At 37.7% G+C, this 25,078-nt stretch overlaps 1 protein-coding gene across 2 annotated transcripts; it reads right to left on the bottom strand.

The window, feature by feature from the left end:
- Window positions 1–19,126: 19,126 nt before the first annotated feature.
- On the bottom strand, window positions 19,127–25,008 carry LOC131436903 (inosine-5'-monophosphate dehydrogenase). 2 transcript variants are annotated; one of them, XM_058605878.1, is made up of 6 exons: window positions 24,812–25,008; window positions 24,611–24,727; window positions 24,380–24,530; window positions 20,360–21,001; window positions 19,744–20,300; window positions 19,127–19,680 (listed from the first exon to the last, which is right to left on the bottom strand). In XM_058605878.1, the coding sequence occupies exons 2-6, from the start codon at window positions 24,691–24,693 to the stop codon at window positions 19,575–19,577; spliced, it is 1,539 nt and encodes a 512-aa protein (XP_058461861.1). In that variant the 5' UTR covers window positions 24,694–24,727; window positions 24,812–25,008; the 3' UTR covers window positions 19,127–19,574. The 2 variants fall into 2 exon arrangements, with proteins under 2 accessions (XP_058461861.1, XP_058461860.1); XM_058605877.1 differs by having other exon boundaries at window positions 19,128–19,680; window positions 24,611–24,713; window positions 24,812–25,007.
- Between the last annotated feature and the right edge of the window lie 70 nt (window positions 25,009–25,078).

Genomic DNA, 25,078 nt, shown 5'->3' with positions numbered 1-25,078 from the left:
GACTCCTAGCTAGCCTTAAAAAAGGCTGATTAATTTCTTAGTCACTCTAATATCACTCTTTGTATCACTTAGTCACTCTAATATCTCTCTTTGTATCACTTAGTCACTTAGTTAGTGATTCAGGTAGTCTTGAAAAAGACTGAAGCCTTGAATCAATGAAACTCTAGGTAGCCAGAAAAAAATTCCAGGAGCCAAGAGCTATACGCGTGCGGTGCGAACGACTGTTCAACACCGACTGGACGATGCACAGTTAATAAAACCTCCAACCCCCGAGAGGATTTAGAGATTTCACAAAAGCGACACCATTCTGCACTCCCGGAAGAATGCAGAACGATTCACAGTGTGTGCGAGCAGAAGTAAATTCGGTACCCCATAAAGGATTCCAAACAATCTTCTAAACCCTATTTAAGGTGAATACAGAAAGGATTCATTCACTCCAGGAAGAACGACGAACCCTTCTGACTATAGCTCCTTTCTACATTGGGTGAGAAACGAGAGAATATCCTTTAATATTAGCTCCGCATACACAGACTCGATCATGTATGGAGAACCAAAAACCCGGATATGTAGTTGCGTCAATGCGGGACAGTTACATATCAGATGATATGAAGTACCGTAATCGCATTCACACAAATCACACGAATAATACTAAGCACGTTGAATAGTAGCCATGTGATAATTGTGTTTGCAATGTCCACTCAGAGCTCTGACCAGAATACTGAAATGATGATTGGAAAAATGCAGTAGACACTTTGATATTTTCAGATTAAATCTGGTAAAAATGCTTTTGTCTGAGCGCAAGTTTGCAACCTGCGCCAGTAGCTGGCATGTATGGATGTAGCCCAAGATCGAATCTTGTGCTTTATCCAACTAGTTGAAAGTGGTAAAGCTGGTTCAGGACCAACGAAATCATTCGTTGTACCAGCTCTAGCCAACTCATCAGCCCAATCATTTCCAGTAATACCAGAATGGCCGGGTACCCATAAGAAGTAAACAGCATTTGAAATGCTGAGGTCTTCAATTTGAGTTCGACATGCGATCACTAGATTCGACCGTGAATCATTCGAACTGAGTGCTTTTAAGGCTGCCTGACTGTCGGAATAAAAATAAATTCGTTTACCACAGATTCTCTGCTGCAGTGCCGATTGTATTATACACAGAATCGCGTAGATTTCTGCTTGGGACACAGTACAGTATCTACCAAGTGAATGAGACTGCTCTAGTCTCATTTCAAGACAGTAGATACCAGCACCAGCACGACCATTCAACAGAGAACCGTCCGTATAACAAACTATGTGTTCATCAAGTTGTCGTTCCAAACAACCAGACAACCATTCCTCACGAAGAGGATAGCTCACATTGAATGTTTTGAAAGGAGAAGTGCATGTGCGAGTTAGATCACTAGGAGCGAGTAAATACTCATCCCACGTAACCATTTGACACCACAAGCGAGTGTGGCTGGTAGCATAATCTAATGGGTTACTGTTCCAAAGCCCTGTAACCCTAAGACGGTATGCACAAGATAATGCTTCTTGTTTTATGAACACATGTTGTGGTTAAATACACAGTAGCGCCTCTAGAGCAGCAGTAGGAGTTGTCGTGAATGCTCCTGTCATCGCCATTAGAACCATCCTGATGATTTAGCTTTGACTGAACTGTCGCGACTTCTCCTTTCTGCCACCATACAAGACATCCATATGCTAAAATTGGTCTAACAATAGTTGTGTAGATCCAATGAATATATCTGGGTTTGAGTCCCCACGATTTTCCAAAAGCTCGTCTGCATTGACCGAAAGCCATGCAAGCTCTTTTAATCCTGAAGTCAATGTGAGCAGACCAATTCAGTTTTGAATCAAGAATAACCCCGACGTATTTAACTTGATCGACCACAGTGACCTCTGAACCGAAGAACTGTAACGGACGAGCCCCTGTGATTATCCTACGATGAGTGAAAAGCATCATTGATGTTTTGCCCGGATTTACAGATAATCCAACCTGTTCAACAGATCGCAGGGCTTGCTGCATTAAATCAAAGAGAGTGTTAATGCTTATACCGGTCATCAATATATGATAATCGTCGGCAAAACCATAAGTCGGAAATCCAAGGTTATTAAGTTTCCTAAACAAACCATCAGCGACTAGGTTCCATAAAAGTGGGGATAGTACACCACCTTGAGGACACCCACAGACACTCAGCTTTCTAATCTCTGCTTGCCGAAGCGATGAACAAAGAAGTCGATTGCTAAGCATTGCGTGTATCCAATTTGTGATACTTGAAGGTATGCCATGACCACGGGCTGCTTCCAGAATTGAATTGAAAGACACGTTATCAAAGGCACCTTCAATATCTGGGAAAACTCCCAAGCAAGATTGCTTTTGTGAGAAAGCTTTTTCAATGTTGTACACAATATCATGTAACAGGGTTGTAGTAAACTTTCCACGCTGATAAGCATGTTGCATTTCATGTAGCGGATGCACGCCCAAACTAACATTCCTGATATAGTGATCGACTATGCGTTCCACTGTTCTAAGAAGAAATGAGCTAAGACTGATAGGCCTGAAACTCTTCGCTTCCTCATAAGTGTCGCGACCGCCTTTGGGAATAAATTTGACAATTATTTCCTGCCAGGCTAAAAAAAGTATAAAAAGCAGGGGACCAAGATTACTACCCTGTGGCACTTCTGATCCATTGGTGAATGCGAATGATTCGCAAGAACCTAGTTTTACACGAATAACTCGGTGGGTAAGATAAGACCGTAGTCAAGTAGTTAGCTTGTGTGTGGCTCCGAGCAAACTGACTTTACGAAAAAGAACTTCATGGTCGATACGATCGAAAGCTGCTTTCAAGTCAGTGTATATAACATCCACCTGTGATGTATACTCAACATGGTTGAAACATGTTGACGTAAATTGCAGTAAATGCTGCCATGCTGGTCAGTTGAAATGAGGCTAGTGATTCAACATAGAATAAATCGATTGACGATAATTTCAAATAATTTACTTTCTGCCGGTAAGGTTCGTAATTTCACAATATTGCTAAATAAGCGGTGGTACAATGTCAGTAAATAACATCAGTAAACAGTAAATTCTATCTGGACTTTCTGGCAGCGCTAAGTACCATATCCGGTGACACATGGAACATGGAATTGTAGTTGTACTGGGGTCAACTCAAAATCTGGTAATGGTTTTGCGTTTAGTACAACTCAATATATTGACGTTTAAATTCTACCTATTCTTCCACAAGACGAATTTTTCGGTTACGTCCCAATATATCAGGTGTACAACTTTGCTTCCGCCGTTTTCCGATAGGTGGCTGTACCGGCTGAGGCTGGTTACAATACATAGATGATAATGCCTTTAAAGTGAATATGTCCAGTGCCTAACGAGTTGTCATCGCCGTTTCAGTGACAGTTGTTCTTGTTTTCGTATTATTCACGCTCGAAAATGTCTGTTTATGTGCCCAATTCTCGCCATTTGAGGGAAGTTTTACTTTTCTGTTACAATTCGAAAAAAATGCAACTGAAGCGCATCGAATGCTTTCAGAAACTTACGATGATGCTGCTCTGAGTAAAAAAACGTGTCGGGAGTGGTTTCAACGTTTTAAAAATGGTGATTTCGATGTCGAAGACAAACATGATGGTGGAAGAGAAAAAACCTTCAAAGATGAATAACAATTTACTACAGGAGATCGCTACCAAACGCAACTGATGCGCCTTAGTCGCGCGCAAAGTCATGACAAAGTCATCCTCCAACACGACAATGCTCGGCCTCACGTCGCAAAAGTGGTCAAAAAGTACCTGGAAACGCTGAAATGGCAAGTCTTGCCCCACCCGCCGTACTCCCCAGATGTCGCCCCTTCTGACTTCCACCTATTCCGTTCGATGGCACACGGCCTGGCAGATCAACATTTTCAATCCTTCGAAGAGTTGGAAAAATGGATTGCTTCATGGATAGCGTCAAAAAAGGACTCCTTTATTCGAGCCGGGATCCGAAAATTTCCGGAAAGATGGGAGAAAGTTGTCGCTAGTGACGGACAATACTTTGAATAATACATCGGTAAGCACTTTTTCGCAATAAAGCTTTAAAATTTGAAAAAAAACGGCGGAAGCAAAGTTGTACACCTAATATCTTCGGAACCGGAAATGACAGCTACTTGATCCTAAAAATAGATTCAAAACCCAAGAGCATATTTCAAGCGAAACTAAGCTTGTAGAAAATCAGTTGAGCCATCTCGAAGAAAATTGAGCGGAAAGAGAAAAATGCTATTTGTTGGTTACGATACTTTTACCACTAAATCTCCAGACTTGGAAGTGACAGCCACTTGATCTTTGAGTCTGATTCACAATAGTAGCTTTCAAACAAACTTAAGCTTGTTAAAATCGGTTTAGCTATCTCCGAGATATTTGTCAAACTAGTTGTAATACAATAGTTGCAAGTTAATTTGACTTTTATACGCCTCGAGGTTTTAGTGCATTTTTTTATTTACACCTCATCTGCGCATCTAAGCATCTTCTATCTCTTCCTTCCAACATCTTATTTTCTTTTTCTCTCTTGTTACTAAGCTCGCTGAGATAATCGCACGAATCGTTAGACACACAAGGATTCGTTCGAGCATTTGCCCAAATATCCTAAACAGCATCAAAGTAAAGGCATTGCACTACATTCAGAAAAGTATTTCACGTGCAATATCACTCCCACCACCCGGTAACGGTTGACGCAAAAAGAAAACACCGCACCGGAGGGTGCAATATGAAAACCAAATCGAAAGAGGATTCACGCGTTGATGTTTATATCGGGTGTAGGTTAGGTACACGTTATTTATGTAAAAACGCGATAAAAAGCATAACTTTATGTATAACAGGGATGCGATATCGTATGTACACTTACAAACAGACTTCATCCACTACGTATTTTGTGTGCCATCCAAGGAATATATATTTTATATACCATGGGTATTTACATGATTCGTGCTGTTTTGGTTCTAGCATCCCACGTTCAATGCGTTCACTACACAGTCGATTCACAATGCGATTATATTATTGTTTGATCTAAAACATCATTTACTTGTAAAATTCATTGATGTCTTATGTTCGAATCCTGTAATGATTCTTTGAATCAGCAGGTTGCGTTATCCTGTGCAATAAGAATTGACTGCGAATTCGGAATGCATTAGCGGGGCTTTTCTATTCAATTATTAGTTGACCCGTCAAACGTGGTTTCGTCATCAAACTTTTTGAATTAGTATTTTCGGACGACAAAGTTGTGAAACGACGTATCACCAACAAACAATGTAAAAATATGCACTACTTCTGTTACGCAATATGAAGCAATTACACTCATCTTGTCTTTGACAAATGCTGGAGTATTATAGAGTGGAAAATCCCTCTGTTTTACTTCCTTTTGAGAGCGATCTTTCATAAACCTCTTCGCTGCTAGTCTGTTGTTTCAACGTAGTCGTGTTTGGTCAATGTTCATAGCATTACAATCACAGGATCAATTTTCGAAAATCAATGAGAAATTCTGGGACATTCAAAAGATCAAATAACCATTTTATCAAGAATTGTGTGCTGATCTACATATCTTTTGAGCCAATGCGTTAAACAGAGATAATAGAATTCATAACTAATGAATATAAAGTGTCACGTTTTCTCTTTCAGATATAGTTCTTGAGATTCGGGAGAACGTTGACGTTGTAAAATGTCTAAATGTTCAATGATTCTGTTGAAACATCAAATTTTTTTCTACATTTTGCATTTGACCGGATTAATCTGGTAGTTTGTTGGGATTATATGTCAAAATGATATAGTTAAGAAGGAATCAAAAAGTTTTATTTTTGTAACATAAGTTTTGCGCTGTGATTTCAAATTTATTGCGAGTGCTATGAATTTGTACACTCTAGTGCTGAAAATTTTGACAGGAACTTTATTCTCACACACTAATATTAGTACAAATACCACATGCCGTTCACATAAGGAATTCCGGTTTAAATGTTCAAACCGGTTTTAAATAGTTTGTGCATCAAACTGTTTCAGTGACAGGGGAAAAAATATCGCTTTTGAACGAACAAAAATAAAGACGACCTTTATCTAAATTTCAAAAATTTCCATTTGACATTTGATAATAAGTGAAATCGTTAAAAATCTTTGGGTCTATAAATATTTGCAGCGTTTATCATAAATCTGTAAAATCTGAGATATATCTGCAAATGTGGCATCACTGGTTTTCATATACTGAGCTCATTTGTATGTGTGTACTGCGATAGCACTGTTTCCGGTACTTTAGGAAACGGAAATTACGAACTTGTATGTCCAAATTCGATTTGTTTGACAATCAACCAAAAACATTCTCAAATTGGAATAACTTTTGGCTCTGTTTCTGAGGAAAATAACATATTTTTTTATTATTCAGGGAGATGCGAAAATGACTTCATTTCAATTAATCAAAAAGCTTCGAATAGTACATGCTTTGTAAAGTTCTTGACAAAATTTGCATAGTAATTTGTGAAATAATGCAGATTGAGGCACCCATTCCTCAAACAGATTTTTTTTGTGATCATTAGCGGTGATTACATTATCGCAAACAAATACTAAGGGATTAATTAATTCTATTCAGAATTCCGAAAAACTTCGATTTTAATTTTTTTTTTTTCATTTTATAATATATGATAATTGTGTAAAATCAAATACATATATTCAATGATATAAAACAAGATTCGCAAAAAAAATCAACAAATAAATAAATGACTAAACCATACTACCTGCCATTATCTGTAAATCAGCATGTCTCTCCATCAGAATACGACCGACTAGGGCTCATTGTGAATACACTTTTGCGCCGTACGCCCAGTTCGGTCGATCTCCACCAGGTGGCTGCGGAGATGAAGTAACATCAATGAAGTGTATATTTTCCATGCTTTTCCCGACCATGCGGGAAAACCCGATTCATGCTAGGACGGGTGGCAGAAAAATCTATGCATATAGATTGGTTATTACCGTTGCTTGAATATTTCTATTTCACTCATTCTAATACGATTTGGGGTGGTTTTCAACAAGGATAATTCTCGGGAATTTCACCGCATGTAGATGAGGATGGGGCAATTTTTCGTCACCGTGTTGCCGAAGAGCGAGAGCAAGAGGGTCCTTCTGGTGGATCAACTGGCTGTTCAGCTGTGTAAAGATACCTGCGAGGACTTTGCCACTAACCACGATGGTATAGTAGTACCTTTGTCGGTCATGTTTGCATTGCTTTCGATATCTCCGTCCAACCTGGCCCACAGCTTTGTCCCTGATCCTAGATTCCGTTGTTGATGTCATTTGGTAGCAGTGTGGGATCACATCTTTTACATGTCCTGTTTAGGAGGTTCGTGGTGCCGTATGAAGCTGATGATGATGATGTCGGAAATACTTTAACTTGATGTTATGTATTTAGCGTTCGTATTGAAGCTGAGATTGTTGCAGTAAATTTTAAGAAAATAACGGTGCCAGGATTTAATCATACCGAGTATTTTAGAATAACGACAGGTAGCTTGGGTGGTCTAACAGAGGCTTTATTTCATTCTAACAATAATTGTAGCTACTTCAAAAGTTATTAGATTTAAAAATCATCTTAAATGTATCGCATGTGAAAGTTTGATGTATGCAGCATCCATAGCCATCTTTCTTATTTATTTAACACAATGATTTCAAAATAATTCAACATCAGTTGTAACTAGGGCACAACAATTGCAATATTTAATTTTTTTTTCAATTTTGCTTAGGATGCTTCAACTAAATGTTGTCGATATACTTCCGTTGACTATCTTTTTATAAATTAGTTGAATAAATATGGTATTTTCGAGTTCAGTAAATCATCTGAGAATCAAGAATACAAAATAAAAGCAAAAAACACAGATGTCCCAAATTTCTATTTTTCACATTCGTAGAGAGATGAATTATCATGTGGATTAAAAATGAAAGTACCTACAAATTTAAAACCGTTTCTCAAGCTCGGTATAATGAAATGCCGGATTATATCGGCAACAAAACCTTTTACTGGTCATTCAGTAATCCATATGCACTTTTCCGAAAGTCGTTAAAGTAATATGTTGATATCTCGGTAAAGCGGTTTACCGAAATTCGGCATAATATTATAATGAACTTGTCAGTAAACAACAAATATACCGAGATCAGCCAAACCATTTGCCGAGATATCGAACAGTGAGTTCGCTTTTACTGAAACTCGGTGAGACACTTATCATCTAATGTCTCTTTTCGATTTTGCAATGCATCACGTCACCATTGCTCGTGGAACTGGAAAACATGTAAATTGGATGAAGGAAGAAGATTTGTATATTTCATGAAAAGGTGAATGAATTCAAAAACTATCTACTTTGCATATATATATATATATATATATATATATATATATATATATATATATATATATATATATATATATATATATATATATATATATATCTATATATTTTTATAAATATCCGCTTATTTCCAGGTAGAGGCGATAAGGAGCACTAGAAGCCGTGAAGTTATCTTCTGGTGTTTGCGCTTTTTTTGTTTGCTGAATTGAAATGAACATCAATAGAACACCCCTTTCACCAACATTAGCTTTTGTGATATTGATTTAATACAATTATAGAGAAAAATCTTTCATTTTTTCGAATACTGATGACTCGGCAATTCATGATTCCATCCTGATAACTTTTGACGAACAGACAGCAAAATGTCTGCTGAAAAGTTCGGCAATAATTGACAATTAACAAATTTTGGATAGCCGAGATTCTCGAAGAATATTTTATAAACAAACGAAATATTTCATGAATTTTATAAAATATTTGAAGAATATTTTATAAACAAACCAAAAATTTACGCATTTAAGGGCTGAGGCCAGTGTGTTTTGGTGTTTTAGAGGGCTATTTTCACGCTTCAAATCAGATTTTCTCAGAAACGTCGACGAATATCAAAAACCCAACTGACAATCTCTTATAAAATTAGTATAGATTATTCTGTGGAAATTTCAGAATGATTCATTGACTTTAGCGGTCGGGAAAGTCTTTTTTCTGAAGGAAGAATTGCAACTTGTTCATTGAATATCTCGTTTTCAAATGTATGGATCAAAAATCTATCCTGACAATGTCTAGATAATTTAATTTAGATGCGATTAGTGCATAAAAACATATATGCTGTCGCGATAAAAATGAAGTGAATGTTATTTTTGTACAGGTAAGTCGATTTCTAAACACGCGCAATTGTTTCTGCTCCAGTTTCCTGGTAACGTAACGAAACATGAGGGAGAAATAAAATCGACTCAGCAAGGCTGCCAGACAAGCGGTAGCTATATTGGATGAAGACACATTTTATGCAAACTTCTAACCGAAAATATCGAAACTTTTCTTTTTTTTTTTTGTTTCAATTATAGAGGCTTTAACATTAATGTCATTCGCCTCTTCGGGCCAGAAAAACTTCCTGACCCTATGTGCGGGGTTGGGAATCGAACCCAGGCGGGCGGCGTGAAAGGCATCGACTTACCCATCACGCTATACCCGTCCCCGAAACTTTTCTGGTCAACCGGCAAATCGAGAGTTATTTTGTACATATGCGAGAGAGCATGGAGAGAAATGTAATACGCAGAGCGAGGCACGTGGTTATACGCATCCTACTGGCCTCAGCCCTTAAGATCAAGCTTTACTTACATCTGAAAATCACCAAAAAGTATGCAATCGTCATATTTTTGCTTAGTCCTTTCTAGCATTCCAAACCTTACACTTGATTCAAGTGCCGACCCGAACTGCTCTTTATTTCATAAGCCAATCAAATGTCGCCATGTCAGAAAAGTCCTAAATATAAATAGTTTAGTCAAGTTGTCATCCCTTCATTTAAAAAACGGGTAGGTAATGTCACAGACATAACTGGAGGACGTGAATACCAATAAGATTTACATGATTCTTTCATATTTCCGAAAATCGATACACTGATGGATTTTAAACGAACCGATTTACAACTGTTGAGTACATTTTGTTATCATTTATTTATCTGCACTAGAACCTAAACTCAGGACCAGGATTAGGGAACTGCAACGCAATTCAACGATATATTCGGAGCTTGAGCGACCACCCCTGGTTGCTACTCCATTACTGATCGGGGTTAGCTGAAATTGTACAGGGAGTTTTTAGATGATTCGACCTGGGACTGGTAAATCATCGTTCAATGTACATCTTCTGGTAATCCCAGCATTCATTGATCAGTACCGGCGAAGGCCAGGCCCGAACGTAGATCATCTTAGGAATGGGAAGGGGTGTTAGTCCAACACTTGTTGTTACTAGAGGCCGTATATACTACTGCGCACTCCACAAGTGTCACGGGAGAAGGAGTAAAAATTTCAGTATTGGTAGTATTCGCGCGCGACTCAGTATGTTCCGGTTTCAAGATGCTCGGATGCACCACTAAACTCACTGACTTCCCGAGTGAACGTTTCAACAATATCCTATATTGAAGTCCCGGAAAGTCTTGATTCGCAGCTCTTATTCGAGGAAACTGATAAAAATTGGCAATACTATCGCGTAAAGTATAAAAACTTCCCTATTTTTTGTAAATAAAATTACAAAATAAACGAGTGAATAGGATTTGGACAAAACAGTTGATTCATTGCATTGAAATATTCTAAGCAGTTGTTATAAAATCATTTTAAATCACAAAACAAAGGTCAACATTCCTCACGCGCGTCCTGATCCTTTATTATTTCCACTTTATTGTTTTAAGTATTTATAAAAATTAATAATTGATTATATTGGTTGATCTGGGCAGCCGGCTACCGAGAAAAATATTAATTTATTGTTAGAAATATTAATATCAAGTGTATTTTTATTATGTATTCAATATACCGATATATGTTATCTCTGTTATTAACTTTGTAATATAAACGGATTTGCGCATTAGTTGATTTTTATCATTCAATTTAAAATTCTAAAAGACAATCAATAACATTGAAGAAGAAAACATTCCGAATAAAACTTTTCTCCGAAGCTAGAGGGAAATTGATAGTTTGAATGAAGAGATAATTTAGTAAAATAGAGTAATCAGAAGTGAAACATTGAAAATATATAATAACTGAAAGGAAAAAGAAATTCCTGCAATTGTCGCCTTTTACGACATGGAAGCAGGAACCCAGTGGATCTATTCTTGGTTCATTTTTTTCCGCCGGATTGCACACGGCATCTAGGCTGGTACTGTCCGGAGAGAGCTAATAGGTACTATCAATCTCTTAGTGGACCCCGGCCCCTCGGAATTCAATTTCATTTAATTCTAGAACTTAAATTCCGAACCTGAGTTAAGGAACTGAGTTTATTTCCAAGATCTTGTTCCACGATTCTAGTTCAGAATTCTAATTCCAACATGCAGGTTCCAAATTCTGAATCTGAGTTCAGAAAGTAAATTCTAAAACAGAAATCAGGCATTCAATTATAGTTCAGAACTCAGATACAAAATTCAGATTTGGAATTCGAATCTAAACTTTAGTTTCATAATCCAGATTTAAAAATCATATTAAGAATTTTGCTGCAGAATTCTGAAATTAAGTTTCTGAACCAGAGTTCTGGATTCGAATTAAGTTAAGAATCCAGGTGGACCATATTAGATTCAGAATTTATTTTTAGAATTTGTTTACAGAAATCTATCCAAAATTCAGCTGCCGAATCCAAATCTAGTATTCAGCAGCTGAATGCGGCTTGCGCCCAAATAAGACCACCTGAGCTTTTGTACCACGCGAAAGGTCTGCTTTCATAGCTGGCGATTGCTGCTCCCGACGTCCGAAGTCCAAATGAGAGCACGACCTGAGCGCTCGACACTTTATACCAGATTTATTATTACTGATGTTTGTGGAAGAATCTCACCACGACACCCAGTTCCGTCTAACACACTAGAACAAACGAACGATTTTTACGATTTACAAAATTTACCTTTTATACTCGTCCAGTAGAACATCTGGGCTGATATGTGCCTGTCTACCTCTAAACCGTCGTCCAGAAGAGAAAAAGGCAAACAAGCGTGATGAGTTTTGCTCTTTGTTTCCAAGAGTTTTAGAAAACTTTGTTTTTGAGTTTTTTATTTCATAGGCAATATACATGAGTTTTTCTTCGCCGTGGCATCCACAATACATGGTACTTTAAACCTAATACATTTTGAATATCATATTAGTATGTTGGTATTCATTAGTAAATCTAAACACTGTTTTTATCAAGCGATTTGCTATTATAAATTACATTGAATAAAATATATTTATTTTGTACATGATCTTATAACTATTTCAGGTTTGTTTGTATCAGTTCATCATTTTTATTCAATATAAGATAGCAGGCTATTGGTTGAACTCGTGGAAAAGAAAGAAGTCTAACATAAAATAAAATTTAAATTGGAACTCCAATGGACTTAATGAAATGATAATGAAGTTTTATGTGTGTAAGGTCACGACAACCAGGAATGTCGCGAACTGGGACATTGGATAGTCTACCTTGGGTACGCAAGGAATTTATTAGTTGAGATCTGACATCACGAAACTCCACGCATGTCCAAACAACATGGTCAATATCGCGATAACCTTCGCCGCAAGCACAATGATTAGTCTCGGAAAGTCCAATTCGAAGAAGATGTGCATCTAACGTGTAGTGATTGGACATGAGTCTGGACATCACACGAATGAAGTCCCTACTCACATCCAGTCCCTTGAACCATGCCTTCGTCGATATTTTAGGAATAATTGAGTGTATCCACCGACCCAGATCATTTTTATCCCAAGAAGCTTGCCAGCTGGCAAGTGTTCTTTGGCAAGACGCGCTATAGAATTCGTTGAAAACAATCGGTCTCTCATAAATTTCACTCTCAATAGCACCATGTTTGACTAAAATATCGGCTCTTCCATTGCCTGGAATGGAGCAATGAGCCGGTATCCAAACTATTGTGATTTGATAATTATTATTCAATATGTCGTTCAGGCACTGTTTTATTTTACCTAAGCACAACGGTTCATTTTTGCCAGAAGCGTTTAAGCAAATGGCTTCCTTTGGCTCAATGAAGAGAAAATAATGGTTTGGAGATAATATGACGATTACACTCAAACTATAATGAACTGCGGTTAACTCTGCTATATAAACAGATGCAGGTTCTTGAAGTCTAAATGAAGCCGAAACATTATTGTTGAATATTCCAAACTCAGTAGCCTCTTCAATTCGTGATCCGTCCGTGTAAAATATTTTCTCAGAGTCAATCTGCCTGAACTTACTTGTAAATATTTTTGGGATTTCCATCGAGCGTAGGTGTTCCAGGATTCCACGCACTTCGCGCTACTGTTAGGAGGCTGTCACGGATAGGAATATATCTTGAAGGGTCGATTTCCTGTGACATATGGTTAAAGTATACTGTCATAAATCTTGTTTGAGATTGAAGCTCAACTAGCCTTTCGAAGTTATTAATAACCAAGGGATTCAGTACCTCACATCTTATTAGCAGTCGCGATGAAAGCTCCCAAAAACGATCTTTCAATGGAAGAACTCCGGCCAGAACTTCAAGACTCATTGTATGTGTCGAATGCATGTAGCCTAAAGAAAAGCCGACCCAAGTGTCGAGACGTCGAAGAATAATTTTTTCGAACAATTTTCTTTTGCAGTACAACATTGCAATAGGTCTATATGAGTTGTGGCTGGAAGCTGGTTTCCCCGGCTTTTGAATGGCGATAACTTTTACTTGCCTCCAGTCAGGTGGAACAATATTTTGTTCAAGAAACAATTCCAACAAACGAAACAATTTTGTTGAACAATTCCAACAAACGTCTTTTTGCAAGGTCGGGCAGATTTTTCACCAAGTTGAGTTTAATTCTGTCCAACCCAGGAGCGTTATTGTTACATGACATGAGTGCTACGGAAAATTCCATCATTGAAAAGGGGCTATCAATGGAACCATTATTTGGAGAAGACTCCCTAATAATGCTATGCGTAGGAACAGAATCTGGACAAACTTTCCTCGCAAAATCAAATATCCACTGATTCGAGTATTCCTCACTCTCATTTCCTACGTTACGATTCCTCATTCGTCTGGCCGTATTCCAAAGAGTGCTCATTGAGGTTTCTCTTGACAAACCTTCGACAAAATGTCTCCAATAGCTGCATTTCTTGACCCGAAGTATGCTCTTGTACTTGGTTTCTAAAGTCAAGAATTTTTAAAAAATTATGAAGAGTTCCTCCTCCTCGTTTTAAAAACGTCTTGAAAGCATTTATTTTTGCGTGTTTAGCATCTGCGCACTCTTTGTGCCACCAAGGGTTTGGAGGCCTTCTGTTAGACGATGGACCAAAAAAACCGTTTGGTTGTGGGCTTGTTCTGCGGCCTCCAGAATCGAACAAACGAGGAATTCATATTCTTCAAGTGGGGGGAGCTCTTCCATTGAGATCAAGGTACTTGAGGTACTTCTTTGGCATTTAATCCAGTCAACAGTTTTTGTCAAACCATATGGAATATTAACTGAATTAGCAATGCCTTTGTTACTGCTAATTGAGATGATGATTGGTAAATGATCGCTACCGTGTAAATCAGGAAATACTTTCCAGGTGCAATCAAGTCGAATTGAAGTCGAGCAAAGAGATAAATCTAATGCACTTGGACGTGCTGGAGGTCTTGGGATCAGTGTCATGCTACCCATATATAATTCCGTCATGCTAAAATTGTCGCAAATATTATATGTTAAAGATGATCTGCTATCATTGTAAACGGAACCCCACATTATTCCGTGCAAATTGAAATCTCCCAGAATCAATCGTGGAGCAGGGAGGACTTCGACCATTTCATTAAACTGTCGTTGTCCTACTTGAGCTCTTGGAGGAATATATACCGAAGCAATGCAAATGTCCTTTCCTTTAATGTTTATTTGACAAGCAACAACTTCTATATTAGAAGTCGATAATCTATAAAAGGAATAACGTTTCTCTCTCACTCCACCATACGGAGAGTCTCTATTGAGACGTATAATGTTAAAGTCATTAAAATCTAAGGCTATGTTTGATATAAGCTATGTTTCGCATAACGCAAATACATCACATTTTTGACTATGCAACAAAACTTTAAATGAATCAAGTTTTGGCATGAAGCTTCGACAATTCCACTGCAGGACAGTGATTGAATCATTTGCGGCGGATGATAAATTTTCCATCAAATGACACAAAACCAGAGAGAACTAGCCATTGAGCTGATAACTGTTTCAAAAAAGTTCTAGCTATTGGAAGGAATGGCGTTATGATGGTCTTTGAAGTTTCAGAAATATTGAATGCTGCGAAAATCCATTCTACAATTCAGTAATCCTGTTGGTGAATGTGAAACGGAGCCCACTGGATTATTGTCTTTTCTTGTGCTTTGTGATTGGTTTGTGAATTTGACAAACCAGGATGCACAGTTTTTGCTTTTAAATTTGGCTTTTTCGATTTAACACGGAGATCTTTTTTTGAAGGGGTAATTTTTGGTGTCTTTTTTGGTAATTTGGGGGTGATGAAAATAGTGAAGTCACTCCTTTTAACAGAACCTTGAGGAGTGACTTCACTATTTTTGTCAGAGTCAGATTCCTCTGGCTCTAGATTTGAAAAACCGCTTTCTGTTTCGAGTGAGGGACATCAATAATTGTTTTAAGCATTTTTGCATATGTGCGCTTAGACCGTGCTTTTAAAGAAAGCTTCATTTTGTATTTACGCAACTTAATTGCAGCCCATACTGAGAGATCATGAGGACTCTCCCCACATATTACTACAATAAGTAGCTGTATGTCCGAATGTTTTTAGTTCGTGCAACATACTAATACTTCGTCATAACATGCGGTACGAAAAGCCGAACATGAAGACGAATTTTATCGATATAGACATGGCAAGCCAGCGCAGATCCGGCAAATGTTACTCGAAACGAATCTGAGGGACGACAAGACTTCCATCGACAATAGATGCTGAGTACAATTGCTTGCACTCGAGTATCTTAACTCCCTCAAGCATGGAGTTTTTGAAACGACCAACTCCATTTTTAAGTAAATCATCGGCTGTCAGACAAATTCTGGTACCTGGTAGATCAGCACTGGATTGCCTCAGCACCTTTGTGCCTTTGCACCCCTTCGTCTTCGCACCTTTATGCGATGGCAACTCTGTGACTCTACACCATTGTGCGTATGAACGGGATGGCCTTCTTTGATAGCTTTCCAGTCGGGAGACGCTTCGAATATTCACCCCTATTCTGTACGTCGATCGATTCGAAATATTCCGATCGAATGTGCAATTTCCATTCTGCATTCCGTTCGGGTTGGGTATGAACTCGAATATCATTCGTTCGAGTTGTTAAATTCTCGAACATTAATCGATAGACTTGCGTACGTATTATTTCTGTTCGGTTTAGAATCGTTCTAATTTGTTTATACAAGTGTGACGGTTTCGTTTACTAAGAAATGAATAATATATATATATATATATATATATATATATATATATATATATATATATATATATATATATATATATATATATATATATATATATATATATATATATATATATATATATATATATATATATATATATATATTATATATATATATATATATATATATATATATATATATATATATATATATATATATATATATATATATATATATATATATATATATATATAATGAATAATATATATATACGTGTAAGTAGTGTTGACAGCTTTGATGATTAGTGTTCGAAATTTCAAGTACTCCCGAACGAGAGTCGATCGAATCATACAAGTCGAACGGAATAAAGAATGCAAAATTCGAACTCGAACGAAAGTGTAGATTCATTCGTATCACAAATCCGTCGGATTGCAGAATCGGGGTGATTGCCTTGGCGATTAGCACCAGCAGTTTTAACTACCTGCAGCCGTTATCTCACGAGCCAGTATAATCGAAGCACAACCTCTTCGCTTGAATGGTTTTTACTGAATGATGGCGGTAAGTTTTTTTTTTTACGAATTTGTATCATTTTAATTTCCGATTTTCGAATTTGCACTCTCTATATAAAAAATGTGCCTAATTCACCTAGCAGTGAGATGATACCTTTTTTTATCAATCCGCATGTGTTTTTTGCATGAATATTTTTCGGTGATTCAGTTTTCATGATATTATTCTAATGTCAGTCGTTTTAAGTGGCAATTTGAGATTTTAATCACTCATTATTCTGTAATGTCGAAACTGCAAATCGGATCGAATTTGAATCTAAAAGTGTAACAATCGATTAAACATTCCATGATATGTCGAAGTAATTTTCACTTTAGAGTTTAGTGTAATTTAAGGTACTTCCAGAGCCGGTATTCAGGAGCCATTATAACCCAAATCGATTTGTATGGCCATATGACGAATAAACTGCAATGGTTTTAAGTCCAACTGTTAAGCTTTCGGGATTGTCATCTTCTATATCGGTTAGAATTTTATAAATTGATCATTCTGTAATTCCAGAATTGGATAAAATTTATTAATTTTGTATGGGACTATAAGTTTATTTTAATTTAAATTTTTGTTTTTTAAATTCGATTTGGCATTTTTTGAGAAAACGATTGAGCTTTGAGAAACGATTCGATACTGGGAGTATACGACTTTTCATATGAATCTGAGTTTGTAGATAACGGTTGAGTCATCTGCGAAAAAAATGAGTGAAATTATTTGTCACACACGCATTTGCTGATCTCGACGAACTGATTCGAATGGTATAGGGCTGTTAAGTTTTTCCAGCATTTATTGCTGTAAGTATTTTAAATCAATATAATTATGGAATTGCTTTCAACTCGAACATTCTGCCAGTATCTGGTTTACATATGGCATATTCGAACGATTATGTTGCCAAACACGAACCGTGCTAAAATCGGTCCGAGGCAAAATATCATCCTGTACACAGTCTTTTGGGTACTTAGGAACAAATGTATGTAACAGTATAAAAAGTCGTGTTTTATGTTGCTCCCAAGCATTTCTTTGCCAGACAGCTCCCAAAACTTCTACTGCTGGAATAGGGGAAAAGTCACTTACACAAAAATGTCAATATCTCCGTTAAAAATGGACGGATTTTAACAATCTATGGCTTGTTGGATAGGTATTACCGTGCGGAATCTAAGTCTGAAAATATATTCTGTTTTTAAATTCAATTGTGACAGAAACTGTCAAAAAACTGAAAATTTTGACATAAAACTTCGTACAACTCAAAAAGTAAACATCCGATCTCAAAACCATTCAATAGCGTTCAGGGTGACGGGGAGACTTTTCATTTGGGACTAGTTTGATCAAAATCGGTCCAGCCATCTCTGAGATCTCTCGACCTCTTAGTTGACAACATACACACACACACACACACACACACACACACACTCACACACACACACACACACACACACACACACACACACACACACACACACACACACACACACACACACACACACACACACACACACACACACACACACACACACACACACACACACACACACACACACACACACACACACACACACACACACACACACACACACACACACACACACACACACACACACACACACACACACACACACACACACACACACACACACACACACACACACACACACACACACACACACACACACACACACACACACACACACACACACACACACACACGGACATTTGCTCAGTTCGTCGAGCTGAATCGATTGGGCCTCGGAAAATTTTTCTAAAGTTTGAGCGAATTCTATACCTATTTTTTATATTTATAAAAAAAGGTAAAAAACAAAGACGTAGTCCTACGTTAAAACTAACAACCTGCTTAGGGAACGGGCACAGCATAATTGATAAGACCATCACCTTTCACGTTGCCTACCTGGGTTCGATCTCCAACCACGTAATCCAATGACAGGACGGCGGATATTACGCTCTAGTATTATATGAGGCTCATGAAAGAAAATGTTCAAATCCCTTATGTTAAACTTTTCAGCTGGGCAGTCTTCAAATTGTTCGAAACACAGAATGAGTAACACTAGAAATTGCTGGGAATTTTCGCAGAAATAAAACAACTGTTTGCTTGCACAGGAATACATTATTTGTTTTTGTTTTTATTTGAATTTGTTTGAAAAATATTTCTAGTAAAGTATATTACTAACAGCAATACTAAAAAATTTGTTGTGGCAAAATTTGGAAACCAAAAGAAGCCTTGTACATTAATTATGTACTGAAAACTTCACAGTAATATAAATTTTATTGTAATTGAACCATTTCCAATGGATTGATCTACTCAAACTTGATTACATATCACGGTAAATTTAAAAAAACGATGCTATGCTTATATCACTATCAGCTCTTTTGTTTTAATGCTTCTGCAACATTTGTCGTTCTGTTCACACGAATCTTTTGCAACCATTATTTGACACATAGGACACATTGTTTTGTATAGACTGTCACTTTATCATATAGAAGTACTTACGAAATTAAGTCGAATAAACTTATCGGTGAGTTTCTGATGCTGGGTAGTATTATTACAGTTACGAATTAGGGTTCGACGTAAATTGTCCTTGCTCTCAGAACAGTCTCTTCTCATAGGAAAACAAACCATGAACGTTACCTTCGACCTGCGCCGAATGAGTGCGCCTGGTGAACCGTAATTCACCGTTGTAAATCATTTTCCTGTGAAACGAAACGAATATAAATTATCTTCAAAAACTTATGGACAATATATAGAAATATTACTTTAAATTTTGTATGGATCTTGTTCCAATATCCTGACAACTGTGTTGTAATCCACATTGGAGGTAGGGCAAGAAACGCAAAACCGATCCTTTGTCAACGATACTTCCACTTACGCCCTGGGCGACACGCAGTTTGTCAATATCTGTGTGGTAGTACCGAGAACCTGCAGCATTCTTAGCATCTTTACGCTCCATCGCTTCCAAACTGCCCATTCCACGGTATTTCTTCAATCGCACACCATCGCTGAAATAATATTCACCGGGGGCTTCGGACGTACCGGCAAGTAATGAACCCATCATAACACTGGATGCTCCTAACGACAGTGCCTTCATAATGTGCCCAATTGACTGGATACCACCGTCCGCAATCACAGGTACACCATACTCTCGGGCCAATTTGCTCACTTGGTAGACTGCCGTCGCCTGTGGGCACCCACAGGCCATCACTTCCTGAGTAATACAGATTGATCCAGAGCCCATGCCAACTCGCAAAGCGTCACATCCTGCTTCAATTAAATTCATTGCTTGTTGGCGGGTAACAACATTTCCAGCGATAACCTACCGTTATATTTTTAATGTACGAAATTGATTGAACATGTGAACAATAAACTATTTACCTGCAGCTCAGGATATTTTTGTTTTATATATTTTATCATGTTAATTTGATAAATTGAGTTTCCTTGAGATGAATCTAAAACTACCACATCGACTCCATTTTGTACCAGCAGTTCCAAACGTTCTTTGTCATTTTCTCGCGTCGATATGGCAGCACCAACAATCAATTGTTTGTTGCTATCTTTGGAGGCATTTGGGTAACTACGCGCTTTTTTCAAATCGGTTCTTGCTATCAAGGCTACCAGTTCACCATTTCTATTCACAATCGGCAACTTTCCTTTCTTGCTTTTTTCAAGTATATGATTAGCTTCCTGCAGTGTTACTCCACTCGGAGCAGTTACCATTTCTTCGATTTTGGTCATGATACCTCGAAGTTTCAACTGAGGAAGATCCTCGCGAAAGTCGATATCTCGAGATGTGACGATTCCAATTAAACGTTCTCCAAGGCGTCCGTGTTCCGTTATTGGGTAACCGGTAAAGCCATTGTTTTTCTTTGCTTCCAGTACATCGGCAACAGTATTGTCCGGGCTCATTACCACCGGATCACGGATGAACCCATGCTTGTATTTTTTTACCTTATGGACTTCGTTCGCCTGAAACTCCGGACTGCAGTTGTGATGGATGATTCCAATACCTCCGCATAACTAAAACAATAATGATACATCTTTAATACTTGTCCTAAATTAATGCAATGATTTATATATTTTTAATCGGCATCCAACACGGAACAGACTGAAAAAATACTGACGAATGGAACAACAAAACTTGAAAAATATAACCCAAGAGACTTGGAAAATGTTCGGGCTACTTCTACCGATTGATCTACTACCAAACTTTTTGCGACCGGTACGTGGTTTAAATTCCAGTATGTCGCTTCTCAGACTTCTTCACCAATTCATATATTATTTCGTCCCCTACTTGGTACTGGTACTTGGCAGTCCGAGTCGTCCAATCACTAATCAGAGCGATTGTATCTAGCAAGGAAACCTGTTATCCAAATGTTTTGGCCTTTTGTGCTTTAACTTTTTGTGGTGTTCGACCAATGCAATCATAATTCGTTTCGTTCATTACCATTTCATCCTATGCGAGGTGTAGATTTTTTTCAATATATAATAAATACTTTTTGGAAAAGTGTCCTCATAGTCACTAGTCCAAAAATCCCTTTCTTGGCAATCTGACGATAGTTCTTCAGTTTTGAAGGTTTATTAAGTTCGATGTAATAATCAATTGATTTGCGCACGGAGTTCCGAAATTTTTCATCCTCGTTGGTCATTTCGCTCTTATAGTTGCGAGTTTTACCAAGTTTCTGTTTCATACTCACTCCGAAGTGGAGTTTGTTCGAAGGCAGCGGGTTTAACTGTTTAATTTTTTACTGTGGCTTCGATACTATTCCATTAACTCAACTGTGAGGCAGGTCCGTCTAGGCTCAATAAGGGCGATTCCTTCGCGCGGCCAAATTTAAATGTGGACCAAGTTTTACACTCTCCTTTTGTCGTATTTGTGTTATATGAACCTTATCTTCGGTGAACAACTAAAACCTATTTTGAAGATTCCAGAATCTCCATCTTCAATATTTACTCTGCCCCAAGCTTTCACAAAAAAAAAACAAATGTGTCCTTCGTTTTCTATAGTCGTCGACACAATTGTAATGGAATACCGATTTGCATAAATACACAGTTTCAAAATTTTCATTTACTATGTTTGAACAAATGTCAAACGATTTTTAAGATCAATATTTTGATACGAATAGGCTAAGGATGCTGCAGACTTTACAAGTTATAAAGGAAAAAACGAAATCAAAAATATGTACTGGTACATATGATTAAAGTGGCGTTTCAGTTCGCTTTCTCATCTCATCCAAGTCAGTCGATAAAACAAAACCGCTCACGTTCGGGACAGAAGAAACCAAGTACAGTATTGTGTAGTGAACAATAGAACGACCTCGAAATGACTGAACCAAACTAACAAAAGCTACCGCCGACACGAAAGAATACAATTATTGATGACTTCAGACAGTGCAAAATTCGACCTTCGATACGAGAACTTGAAGGTTTGCTTAAGGAGCAAATGCATCTTGACATTAAACGTGGGCATTTACTTCAATGCAATAAGACCAATAATGTTGTTTATATCCAGTTTTATAAAGAGTTGGATGCAATTCAATTCGCTAAAGACAATAACAATGTGCACTATGTGGAGCATGAAAATATCAAGTACAACATTCCAGTATATATGGAAGATAGTGCTATAGAAGTGCGTGTGCATGATCTTCCCTCAAGCGTCATCGATCCTTATATTCACAAAACTATGTCCCAATACGGAGAGATTCTCTCTATCGAAAAAGAAAAGTGGAAGAATTCTTTCCCCTGTATTCTAAATGGCGTACGTTTGTTACGCATGCGCTTGAGGAGGCCTATACCTTCTTATGTGACATTCGGTCAGGATACAAGAATCCCGTGCTAATCACTTGTTACCTATGACAATCAGATGGCCACATGTCAATATTGTCAAAAAGCTGTTCACTACGGTAAGCCATGTGATAAACTGGACAAGGAGACAACTACACCAAAGGACAACGGTGCTTCCTTCACACGGTGTACGGACACTTCGCCGACGGTCATTAGGCATACGGTCAACTGGCATAAAGGTCATTTGGCATATAGATATTTGGCATACACACCATTTGGCATATTTTTTTTTTTTTGTTTTGTTACGACTTTTCGTTCATATTCATTTTTGTTTTGTTTTTCAATGTAGAATTAAATATTGACTTTTTCTTTATATTTATTTTTATTTTATGTTTTGGGTAGATCGGGCATACGGCTGGATTACAGGTTTGTTTGCGAGGAGCCGCCGCTTCCGACAGCGGCGTGTATGCCAAATATCTTTATGCCAAATGACCTTTACGCTTTATGACCGTATGCCTAATGAACGTCGGCGAAATGACATGTAACCCTTCACACCAACCCCAAGCAACCACAGTACATCTGTGACAGTCACCAACAATAGTGAAGTATCCCCTTCAACGAAACCATCCAACGTATCCCCTATAGAACAAAGTACACCAGCTGCAGTTAACATTTTACCATCCAACCAACCAGCAACTGCAAACAATGTACAACAAGACGCATCTACAGCAACTAATTACGAAATCAACAACAATACCACCGATGCGACAATGAATTACGAGACGAACCGCGAACAAACTGCCCCTCAATCTTCGCAGGAGGGAAATGGAAGCTTCTCTCCCCCTAGAAAAAGGGTGACAACGAGATCCAATACAAAAAAAATATCTAAAACCTCAACCAAATCGGCCACGTAAAGCTTGTACGCAAATAGGCCTGAATAAAATATCTTTTAAATAAAAAAAGTGGCGTTTCATTTGGCCATTGTTTTATGCCGTGAAAGATTAAAGTCGAACTCAGATGACACTCGATTGAATGACCGTTGCAGGCCGACTGCTATGATGCTTGGAAAAATACGGAGTACTGCTATGATGCTTGGAAAAATACGGAAGGTATTTTGACATTTTCAGATTCAAATCTTATGGAAAATTCGTCAATAGCTGGCATATTTAGATGCAGTCCAAGAACGAATCTTGTACTTCAACTAGTCGACGGTGATAAAGCTGGTCATTAATTCGTGGCACCTGCTCTAGCTAAATCATCAGCCCATTCATTTCCAGTAATACCAGAGTCCGGATAATTTTTACATTTCGGGGTATCACACTTTGCTAGTGTCGTCTAAGATACCTAATTGATTACTGAAAATTTCCTGCATCCGATTTGTTTTTATATTATTTATTTTACCCCGGCTTTAAACTTTTTGCTCGTCCACCGGGGCGACCGAATTTTTAAAGCTACACGACACTACAGGGCTATCTAGGCTACTCGAGAAGGGAAGTTGACATTGAAGATTATTTTCCATTGGTGGTCGAGCAGCCCAAAAAATCAAAAAGATCTATTGCTACATATGATTAAAATGTTATCTACGTTATAACAGAAAAATAAAAAGTACCTTACCGCCATTGCAATTGCCATATCAGCTTCAGTAACCGTGTCCATTGGCGAGGACACTAAGGGAGCTTTCAATGATATTTTTTTCGTTAGTGGGGAAGATAAATCGACTTCGTCAGCTGAGAAATCTATGTAGCCCGGAAGAATGAGGATATCGCTATTGGTAAAAGAGATGCATCATTTGTAAGTCTTTCATAACAGTAAACACAAGTTGTAATTGCATATATAGGTACACACTTGTAAGTCAGCCCATCGCCATTGCGGAAGAGATCATCGCAAGACAAACCATCCTGCAGATTTACTCCGTTTGCCATTGCCATAGTGTTACCGCGTATCGAAACTAAAAAAAGTTAGCTTACAACATAATTAAGAATAGCTTTCGGTATATATTTTGACTGTAAGCAGTCAGAACACGTGGAGATGATCCAAATTTCTTACCACTAAAACACCTTCGTAATTCAAAGCTGATTGTTAAATGTTAATGAATGGCCGATTGATGCCTAACTATGGTTATTATAATTTATAAAGAAACACAGTATCAGTGATAAATTTTTGAAGAAATGTAAAAATTCTATGAAATATATAGCAATCTCAAAATAATTTACGACCGAACACTAAAATTCATGTCATAAACTGAACTATTCCTTTTCAACAGAGATGCCAGGTAAAATTTTCAAATATCTTCAGGCAGGGTTGCAAAAGTCT

Source organism: Malaya genurostris, chromosome 3 (assembly GCF_030247185.1).
Source record: "Malaya genurostris strain Urasoe2022 chromosome 3, Malgen_1.1, whole genome shotgun sequence".
NCBI classification, from domain to species: Eukaryota; Metazoa; Arthropoda; class Insecta; order Diptera; family Culicidae; genus Malaya; species Malaya genurostris.
The sequence above is the reverse complement of the archived record's forward strand: the minus strand, read 5'-3'. Positions and strand labels throughout refer to the sequence as shown.

Excerpts from the sequence above, each read along its gene's own strand:
- LOC131436903 (XM_058605878.1), bottom strand. The coding sequence starts at position 24,693 with ATGGCAATGGCAAACGGAGTAAATCTGCAGGATGGTTTGTCTTGCGAT. Across the intron at positions 24,531-24,610 it reads GGCGATGGGCTGACTTACAA|CGATATCCTCATTCTTCCGG; the intron begins GTGTGTACCTAT and ends TTTTACCAATAG. Across the intron at positions 20,301-20,359 it reads AAAAATATCCTGAGCTGCAG|GTTATCGCTGGAAATGTTGT; the intron begins GTAAATAGTTTA and ends ATATAACGGTAG.